Source organism: Piliocolobus tephrosceles, chromosome 4 (assembly GCF_002776525.5).
Source record: "Piliocolobus tephrosceles isolate RC106 chromosome 4, ASM277652v3, whole genome shotgun sequence".
Classification (NCBI taxonomy): Eukaryota; Metazoa; Chordata; class Mammalia; order Primates; family Cercopithecidae; genus Piliocolobus; species Piliocolobus tephrosceles.
In genome coordinates, this window is record NC_045437.1 from 99,824,074 (window position 1) to 99,834,873 (window position 10,800).

The 10,800-nt window shown below is 36.0% G+C and overlaps 1 protein-coding gene across 17 annotated transcripts in view; it reads left to right on the forward strand.

The window, feature by feature from the left end:
- PAM (peptidylglycine alpha-amidating monooxygenase) overlaps positions 1-10,800 on the forward strand; it is a 304,923-nt gene that overhangs the window by 251,954 nt on the left and 42,169 nt on the right. For all 17 annotated transcript variants that reach the window (XM_023212219.2, XM_023212220.2, XM_026454292.1 and 14 more), the window contains one exon: positions 490-619. In XM_023212219.2, coding sequence (XP_023067987.2) covers positions 490-619 — 130 coding nt within the window. The remainder of the gene's footprint in view (positions 1-489; positions 620-10,800) is intronic.

Below are 10,800 nucleotides of genomic sequence, written 5' to 3' on the forward strand. Positions count from 1 at the left end.
GATAGATAGATAGATAGATAGATAGATAGATAGATAGATAGATAGATGAATGAGGGAAAGGGACAGAGGAACACAGAGTGCCAGGCTTATTGCCCATTCTTCCTGTTTATTTAAAACATTTAAAAGCTTTGTATTAAAATGTTATGTTGTCGTATTTTCCAAACAGAGTAGAGAAAGAATCTTGTTGAGAAGAAGGCCATCTCAAATATACCCTTCAATGACTTGAGTTAGCTGGCTTTACAGGCATCTTATCAAAAGGAAAACAAAGAAAACAGTCCTAATCCAAGTTCCCAGTCACTTCATTTCATCACTCAGAAAGTTACTTGGAATGTGCATGTGGTATAATTTATGTAGAGCACGGCTTGATTGTCTTTTTTATTTCTTTGCACCTAGTGATGTTATTGCATGAGCTTCTTGTAACTATTGTGAATCCTCACGAGGCAATTCGACCTTTCCTTTTTACACTAAATGTGTGGATATATCTTTTAGATTTCCACATGGAAGAGGCACTGGATTGGCCTGGAGTATACTTGTTGCCAGGCCAGGTTTCTGGGGTGGCTCTAGACCCTAAGAATAACCTGGTGATTTTCCACAGAGGTGACCATGTCTGGGATGGAAAGTAAGTAATATTTTTTCTTCAATAAGCAAATGAAAATAAAAATAGTGTGCATAATTTTTTCATTAAACTAAGAATAATGGTGAGAGAACTATAAAGGTTTTTCAGAATTTGATTTTATGGCAAAATGTATTTGTCCTTTTAACATCTGACTGTAGTAAGTAGCAGAAAGGAAGTCTTGTGTGCTTTAAAACAAAGTAGTTTCACGAAATAGTTTATGGAAAGAAGACAGTAGCAATCTGTGATTCTACCCACTTGCCAATTTGCTCCCTCCTGTTATCTATCTATAACATTAAAGATAGTTAAGTCAGTACCTTAGTGAAAATGTTCAAGACTTCAAGGAGAGTGCTCATGATAAGTGATCAATTAAGAAAGGTTGCTGGTTGACTATAATAACACCCGTTTGTTACTTTCATGTCCTGGGTGCAGAACTATGCCAAGACCTTTGTCCTGGACAGTGTGGTTGGGGCAGTTTGGCCAGTACATATGAAGAAATAGTAACTTGGCCTTCAGGTTTTAATATAGACTAATTTTATTACTCAAATTTGCTCTTTTCATGAGCATCAAAGACTTAAGAATAACTCTATTACTCCTGCTTTATTCTCTGGATTTTCCTTTCCTACCTTCTTAGAGGGATTTTTAGTAAAAACGTCAAACAGTTATTGAGTGTGTCATCTGAGTTACCATCATTATTCAGGTTTTACAGATGTAGAAACCAAAAGAGGCTAAGTACTACTATGCCCAAATTAGCAAGTGGCAAAACCAGGCTTCAGTTGCTTCCCATCTAACTCCAGAGTTGGCCCATTTAGCCACTTTACAATACTGCTTTTAATAGAATTGTAAGCATGTTCATGATTGTATTTTTAAAAGCTTGCCCCACAATTTAGCAGGTTATTTTAATTATTTTAAGGAATGAATATCCATTTATTCATTTATTTCAATACAAATTTACCTAGGGAGATAAATTTTAAAATCTTTCATCAATTAAATCCAATATATCTTCTCTTTTCATATGTATAACTATGGGGTCTCATTTGGAAAATTGAGGATCTACATGTATAGTTCAATTGGTCTTCTCCAGTTTCAGAGATGTTGATTAAATTTATGTTAAACCTCGTTCTGTCACATATTCATATGTCTAATTTTCTTTGTGCAGTTGACGACAGAATTCAATCAGTGTTTCAGAGTAGATTGGTAGCTTTGTTACTGTTTAATTGTCCTTTCCAGTTGTCATACTTGAAAATGGAATCTGAAAAAGATCACTTCAGAGTTCAAAGTAAATAATCAAACTCAACATTCTCATTCATACATCTCTGTTACATCGTCTTAGTCATTATTGAACATCTAATGGTATTTTAACAAGTGCTTTTAAAAGCAAACTGTTACTATTCATGGTACTTATTCTTCATTTTAATGAATATTGCTACATTTTCTGCATGGATTTCTAGCCACATTTTACCAGAGGAGAAAATTACAGCATCATTTTCTCCCATTGATACTGTTTCAGCTGGCTAAAGCTAAATTGGACAAAGGCCAGTTTTCCATTTTAATGTGATACTCATTTCCAAGTAAACAGCAGAGACTGGAATATTTTAATAGAAAAAGGGATCTGTGAAGTCCAGTTTAGGGTGGGAGATGAAATAAGACTACAAAACAGGAACCACCTAAGAGCATTTTCTGTGGCTTATCTGGCTGTGCTAGCATCTAGGTAACCAGGATCCTATAGAAATAGATTCTGGTTTCACTGGCAAAGCCCCGGAGTATTTGCCCTGATAAATGACATCTATAAAGGGGTGCAGTTGAACATGCAAGATGTCTTCAGAGAAAACTGCTGATTTTACTCACTAAATCTCTGTTTCTTCTTTCTTCTTCATCTTTATCTTTCAGATGTAAAACTATTTTTTCTCTCTCTTTCCTTCTCCCTTCCTAGTATTGCCTGTTGCCCCTAGCAGATTTTGCAATCCATGGTTGTAAGGAAATTCTTTTCTGGCCCTCAGCTCTCTGAGTAGACTTAGAAGTAGATTACTCTGTTAGCTATTTTTTAGGAAAATACATTTGGATTTGTTCAAAGAACAAATTAAATTCAGGTTCTGTTATTTGAATGGTAATGCATGGCCATCATTCCTAAGTCACATTCTGTAAATTGGATGAAGTACATAGTTTTTTTTTTTTTTTTTTTTTTGTCCTTCATTAAAAATCCAAGGATTATACAAAGAAGAAGTACCTTCCCGTGGAATTTATAATGTACAGGTGAGGGACAATACAAATTAAAAATTAGTTGGAAACTGCATTCTTCTTGTTACCACTGTTTGATAGTGACAAATCCTATATTATTTTTCCTTGAAATATTTCCCATTCTGATATTTCTGAGGTTCACAAAATTGTAGGTTCTATAAGACCAGGGCATATTCTAAATCAAATTGAAGCACATTATATCCCATAGTTCATAAGATGTGATCATTCTTTAAATATCAGACAGTACTTGGAGTTAATAATAATTCCTAATTAATACTTAGTACCCAAAGCTCCTTTGATATCATTGTGTCAGCTGTCTTCATCAGTACTATTATTCTTCATTCCCACCTGGTTACCCTGATCAGCCCTTATTCTTTGACTTAACCACACTAAATATACGTGGCAACCAAAATTATAATGGTGATAAACCTCTGACCTCCTGAAAGATGATAGTCACTCCCTTTCTCAATTTGATTTCCATTTTTCTCCCTTACTTTAATATTGCTACTTTAACAAGCTTCTCTTCTAGCTGAAATAAGAAATGCCTATTGCCAGCAGGGTATAATGAAACTTTAAAGAGTCTCTTGTCTGCCCTGCTGTTAGGGCAGCATGGCAGCTAAAGCTCTTTAAAGTTTAAATGCTTCCCAACAGGATCTGGGTAGCTTTTGCCTCAGTAATAGCTGTTCCTGAGTTTCTGTCTTAAAATCGCCACCGCACTCAAAGTGCTTCTTGGACTTTCTTTCATGTATCTGAGCTATGGTTGGGGTGTACTATGCAGAACTCACATCATATACCCACTTAACTTAACTATGGGTCTTGCTCCTAACTTATAGATGTTAGAAGTTGTATTTCTTATTTCATTTATCATTTGTTCACATGGAGTTGGAAGGGATCTTGGAAGTAGTATAACTTCAGATTCTTTCTGTTACAAAGAAGAGAGAAAACTCAATATAAACTAACTTAGGAAAAGAGAAAATTAGTTTGTATAAGTGAAAACTTCAAGGAATATAGTAGCCCAATTACATCATCAGGATCTATTTTACAGCTCATTTTTTCTGTAGGGTGGCTCCATTTCCAGTCCCTGATTCATTCAGTTGCTCCTCTCCATTTGCAGGTTCGATTCACATTATCTTCCTAATATCACAGTAGAGATAGTAGTCTATCTGCCTGATAAGTCAACATAAACTCACTAAAATTAGTCTTTGTAGCATTCCTTGGTCTGACCTAGATCGTGTCTCACTGCACATTAAACCAATTATTTTGGGCAGAGGAATAAAATTGAGTCTGTGGCTTAGCCTGAGTCTTGTTCTACCCACGAAACGTGGGAGTAGTGTCAACATTATCTGAAGCAGTGGGCTGAGAGTGGAGCTCAAAATGTTGGGTCAACTAAAAAAGGTGAGGTTTCGTTGTCACAAAATGGAACAATAAACACTGTACACCCAAAACAGCAAGTGTCCATCAGGGAGCTTATCTCCAGCCTCCCACCTAAAGTACACATCTCTTCTACAGCAACTTCAACCATCATCCAGTGCTTGAAATTTTTCAGTGCCAAGAAATTCCCTAGATATGAGACAGGCTTTCCAATTATGGGACCCATCTAGATGTTATAAAGTTCTTCATTATTTTACCTAAATCTGAGTCCCATAACTTCACCTTATAGTAATGCAGGATGAATTTATTCCCATTTATCCATGTCAATTATTTGCATATTTGAAGAAAGCCTTATCTTTTGCAAACTGAATATTCTCCAAGCTCTCAACTAATATTCATGCTGACATGATTTATTTCAACTGAAGGAATTTTGGTTTCTCTCCCCTTTAAAGTGTTTTACCTAGAAGTGGTCACAATACCTCATGTATTATTTGATCAGTGTTACAATTAGTTCCCTTGATGTGTATTTTACATGTCTGTTAGTAGAAGAGAATTGTATTCACTTTTTTTAGCAGTTATATCACTGTGTCGCCTTATGTAGAATTTGTAATCTCAAAGATCTCCAAATATATGTCAAAAATTGTGCTGATATTTTTACTGGAAGTTTATGCTTATGCAGTGTTTTAAAAATATTGAATTCAGGGCTTTATTCCAATTATGTTCCACTTTATTACATTTAGCATTGTTTCAATTTACAGATATTATTTTAATCTTAATTAGCCAGAGGATTTGTGTTAGGTCTCCCAGCTTTGTATTAGGTCTCATTGATAAGCATGCCTTTTATATCTTCATAGATGCTGTTTGTAAAATTTGAATAGCTGAATGGTTGGTTTTGCAAGTTTTGTTTGTAGAGAACTCATAGTCTTCTAGGAATCTTCTTCCCTCCTCCCCCCAGATAGCTCACAAACCATCTCTTTATCAATACTGTATGTAATTTTGCCAAGATATATTGTTTTAGAAATCTGTCTGCTTCCTAACTTGTAGAAAAATCAGTTCAAGATTTGCTTCGCTAGTTTTCTGGAGCCTCAGTTAACATATCTACCTGGGTTATGCTTCAACATCTGCAATTTCTTTCCTACCTTAGGGTTTAACTGGCCCTGGAGAACAGAACTCAAAACTGTCTGTTACCTAAGTACCTTCATGTCTGAGGGAAAACTATAAGGAGTTCTACAAAAAAGAATGTTTCAGTGTTCTATCTTTCTCATATCGCCATTTCACTTTACTGGAGCCTTTTTCTTCCAGTTTTATGCTATTTTCTCTAGTTCTTCTTGGTTATGTGACTATTCTTCCATCTCTTCTACAATACACATTGAATTTGATAACTGGTGGGAGATTTACCAATTCAGTCAGGTCAATCCTGGTAAGAGAAAATCACATTTTTTTGAAGATAGGAGGCCTGGATTTGAATCTTGGTTACCATCTCCTGTGTTTGAGACTTACATCAAGACATTTGAACTCCCTGATTCTGAGTTGCTTGCCTAAAAAGTGAGGGCTTTAATAACTACCTCATAGTGTTAAGTAACAAGATGCACCTTGTTAAGTCACTTGTCCCCAGTGACCTTATTGACTGAATAGAATCCAGAGTCTGGATGTATGATACCTAGTTCTTTTTTCTTTTCATATCCATGGTATCTATAGTTCTAGGCCCAAAATGGCACTAGTCATACTGAAGTTTTTTTTTTTTTTTTTTTTGTCTGCCCATCTCTTTTCCTGCCTCACAGGGACTTTTTACAATGTGTCTATATTCAGAAGTAAGTGTTTTTAACATAGTATTAAGTTATATTCCATAGAGAGTCTCTGACCTTTGTATATCTTTGCTTTTCAAACACTGAGGTTACATTTTCACTTATATTCTTGCATGAAAACCTACAGTTATTTCTCTAGCTTCTTAATTTAGATAATTACATTATATTTCATATCTTCCTTCAGTTGCTATTATTTATTTTGAATTCCCTTAATTTTTATTGATGGCATAGAAGTTTATTTTCTCCTTACTCTAGCTCTTTTATGTGTGTGAATATAGCAAAGCATTTCTTCCCAGCCTTATCTAAACTGTTTGATTAGCTGCTAATGTGAAAAATCATTAATGGAGAATTCAAACTGCTAAAGTAAAGAACTGATGAATTCCAGCCCATAGGTCACAGTTCAGTCTCTTCAACTGAGTGCTTTTCCAGAGAAGCAAAGAAAAATCAAAAGTGCTCCAGGCACTGTGTGAAATGTTCAGGGTATTATTATATCCTGTAAAAAGTTAAATGTGCTTGAAATAAAGACCTCTGCAGCAAATAATGTGGAGTAGCTGCTTTAGAACACTAAAAAAGTAGTTTGCTATAGCAACGGTGTATCCAGCTCTATAATCTGACAGCCATTTGTGAACTGTGCAAGGGTTACCTTTCTTTGAATTACAAGAGTTTATAAACTACTTACTTAGCAAATTTAACATATGTGTTTGGAGGGGGACTGTTATTTTCTCATTTGAGAAAAGATGTCAGTTTATTTTATTATTTGCCCTGTGTAACCATCAGGGACCAGCTGTTAGATCCGTGACGCTCCAGCTATCCCAAGTTAAAGGATTAGGACTGGTCAACCAATCATCTGAGTAAATGAATGTCCCTTGATGCTGCCAGTTTAAACATATAGACGTCTGTTAAAAGACATCACAATGATTTTAAATGAAGTGGTCAGGCCTATTATGTAGTAATTAATTCCTTTAAAGCTACATTCTTCCTAAGAATTCTGGGTTTTTCTTCTTTGTTATTTACATTACGGAAGTAAATTACTGCATTTAAATGAGCTATATGTAAGTAGAGTGTTTTATCTTTGAATTTTGTTTTGTTACGTTTTGTTTGCTTTGTGTTTTTTTTACTTTGTTTTTGAGGGATGGTAGTTAAATGAACAGATTCTCTAATCAGTAAATTCTAGAATTTGCGTTATCACTGATATTCTTAACAGTGGAAGTATAGTAATAATATGAATAATCATCATAAAGCTATGGAAAACTAGCCTTAAGCAAACATAAAATGCCCTTTATACATATAGATGACATGAGTGTAATTTGTGATAGCAAACAAAACCTAAAAAAGACCCAGATAATTAGTTGTTACATTGTAATATGATACTGGGAAAGGTATCTTGATATGTTGCAAGATGATTTTTTTTAAGGCTCCAACTTTTAATTATAAATATCTGAACTTTGGGAGGTGGAGTTGGGAGAATTGCTTGAGCCCAGAAGTTCAAGATCAGCCTGCTCAATATAGGGAGAGCCCCCATCTCTACAAAAAATAAAAATAAATTAGCTGGGCATGGTGGTGTGCACCTGTGGTCCCAGCTACTCAGGAGGCTGAGATGGGAGAATCACATGAGTCTGGGAGGTTGAGGCTCCCATAAGCCATGATCATGCCACTGCATTCCAATGTGGGTACAGAGTGAGACCCTGTCTCAGAAAAAAAAAAAAAAAAAATTACTCTGATTTACTTGCTCTGTCTTATTTTGTTTGTTCCTTATTTTTCTTCCCATTCCTTCATTTGCTATTTTGTTTCCCATTCCTTCATTTGCTATGTCAGAATTCTCTATTACAACACCAAAAAAGTGGATAATGAAATAAAATTAGATGATCCTCAAATTAGTTAATTTTACTATTTGCTGCCATCACTGGAAACTTGAAATTTCTATATTATGAATATAAATGCCCATACACAAACAGTGTTTGTGGCAGCACAATATCAATTACTTGATACATTTTTTTCTACATTTGTGTGCAGTGCAGAACAATGCCATTGATAGAGGATGTTTTTCACTTACCTACTCATCAGCTGCAACATTTTCATTTGACCTGACTGGCACAAGGACTATGGGTCTGTTATTTATATTTCTTCCTTAATGCAGCTTGTTTTCTTGGAAGCCAAGCCCAGCATTTCAGGTCTGTGACTCTGATCTTACATGGCTGTCAGGGAGTAATTTAACCTATAGTTTACACTTTCAAATATTTGAGTGGTCTAGAGAAATAATCTGAAGCTATAAGAAATGCTTTAAGTTGCAGAAGTTCAGTGTATGCTCCTGGAGAGGGAGGGAAACCTTTTTATTTTCTCCTCATCAATAAATTGCAGGAGTGCTATTTCCTAAAATAATATGACCAGAGATTTAGGAATGATGATGAATATTTGAATGAATGACAAGACAGATCAAAGGGGCAGTTATCTTACAGAAATACTGCATCCCATTCTTGGAGAAACCATGGGGGCAAGTAAATATATCAGGTTTCCCTAATGGTTTGTCATTCTGCAGAGAGGGGAAGATGTGGAATTATGTGTGCTGAGGTCTAATACAACGATATATAATAGGCACTTGGACTGCCACTGTTATTAGCTGTCGATGGTGAGTCAGAACTCACAATCTACATATAAAGTAGATAGCACTTGGCAAGAATTACGAATTGTTGTTATGAATCGATAACTTTCCATATTCCATAGATTGGGGTGGCATAGAAAGGTAATGTACTAGTATATTCCAAGGAACTAAACTAAGAGTAAATGAAAATATTATATATAGTTTTATTATATGTAGTGATGTTATATATAGTTTTGCAAAATGGAGAAACTGGGTAAAGTGCACACAGAACTTTTTTATTTCTTTTTTTTTTTTTTATTATACTTTAAGTTCTAGGGTACATGTGCATAACGTGCAGGTTACATATGTATACATGTGCCATGTTGGTGTGCTGCACCCATCAACTCGTCAGCACCCATCAATTCATCATTTATATCAGGTATACCTCCCCAATGCAATCCCTCCCCCCTCCCCCCTCCCCATGATAGGCCCCAGTGTGTGATGTTCCCCTTCCCGAGTCCAAGTGAGCTCATTGTTCAGTTCCCACCTATGAGTGAGAACATGCGGTGTTTGGTTTTCTCTTCTTGTGATAATTTGCTAAGAATGATGGTTTCCAGCTGCATCCATGTCTCTACAAAGGACGCAAACTCATCCTTTTTTATGGCTGCATAGTATTCCATGGTGTATATGTGCCACATTTTCTTAATCCAGTCTGTCACTGATGGACATTTGGGTTGATTCCAAGTCTTTGCTATTGTGAATAGTGCCGCAATAAACATACGTGTGCATGTGTCTTTGTAGTAGCATAATTTATAATCCTTTGGGTATATACCCAGTAGTGGGATGGCTGGGTCATATGGTACATCTAGTTCTAGATCCTTGAGGAATCGCCATACTGTTTTCCATAATGGTTGAACTAGTTTACAGTCCCACCAACAGTGTAAAAGTGTTCCTATTTCTCCACATCCTCTCCAACACCTGTTGTTTCCTGATTTTTTAATGATTGCCATTCTAACTGGTGTGAGATGGGATCTCATTGTGGTTTTGATTTGCATTTCTCTGATGGCCAGTGATGATGAGCATTTTTTCATGTGTCTGTTGGCTGTATGAATGTCTTCTTTTGAGAAATGTCTGTTCATATCCTTTCCCCACTTTTGGATGGGGTTGTTTGTTTTTTTCTTGTATATTTGCTTGAGTTCTTTGTAGATTCTGGAAATGAGCCCTTTGTCAGATGAGTAGATTGCAAAAATTTTCTCCCATTCTGTAGGTTGCCTGTTCACTCTGATGGTAGTTTCTTTTGCTGTGCAGAAGCTCTTTAGTTTAATTAGATCCCATTTGTCAATTCTGGCTTTTGCTGCCGTTGCTTTTGGTGTTTTAGACATGAAGTCCTTGCCCATGCCTATGTCCTGAATGGTACTACCTAGATTTTCTTCTAGGGTTTTTATGGTATTAGGTCTAACATTTAAGTCTCTAATCCATCTTGAATTAATCTTCGTATAAGGAGTAAGGAAAGGATCCAGTTTCAGCTTTCTACTTATGGCTAGCCAATTTTCCCAGCACCATTTATTAAATAGGGAATCCTTTCCGCATTTCTTGTTTTTGTCAGGTTTGTCAAAGATCAGATGGTTGTAGATGTGTGGCATTATTTCTGAAGGCTCCGTTCTGTTCCATTGGTCTATATCTCTGTTTTGGTACCAGTACCATGCTGTTTTGGTTACTGTAGCCTTGTAGTATAGTTTGAAGTCAGGTAGCGTGACGCCTCCGGCTTTGTCCTTTTGACTTAGGATTGTCTTGGCAATACGGGCTCTTTTTTGGTTCCATATGAACTTTAAAGCAGTTTTTTCCAATTCGGTGAAGAAACTCATTGGTAGCTTGATGGGGATGGCATTGAATCTATAAATTACCTTGGGCAGTATGGCCATTTTCACAATATTGATTCTGCCTATCCATGAGCATGGTATGTTCTTCCATTTGTTTGTGTCCTCTTTGATTTCACTGAGCAGTGGTTTGTAGTTCTCCTTGAAGAGGTCCTTTACATCCCTTGTAAGTTGGATTCCTAGGTATTTTATTCTCTTTGAAGCAATTGTGAATGGAAGTTCATTCCTGATTTGGCTCTCTGCTTGTCTGTTACTGGTGTATAAGAATGCTTGTGATTTTTGCACATTAATTTTGTATCCTGAGACTTTGCTGAAGTT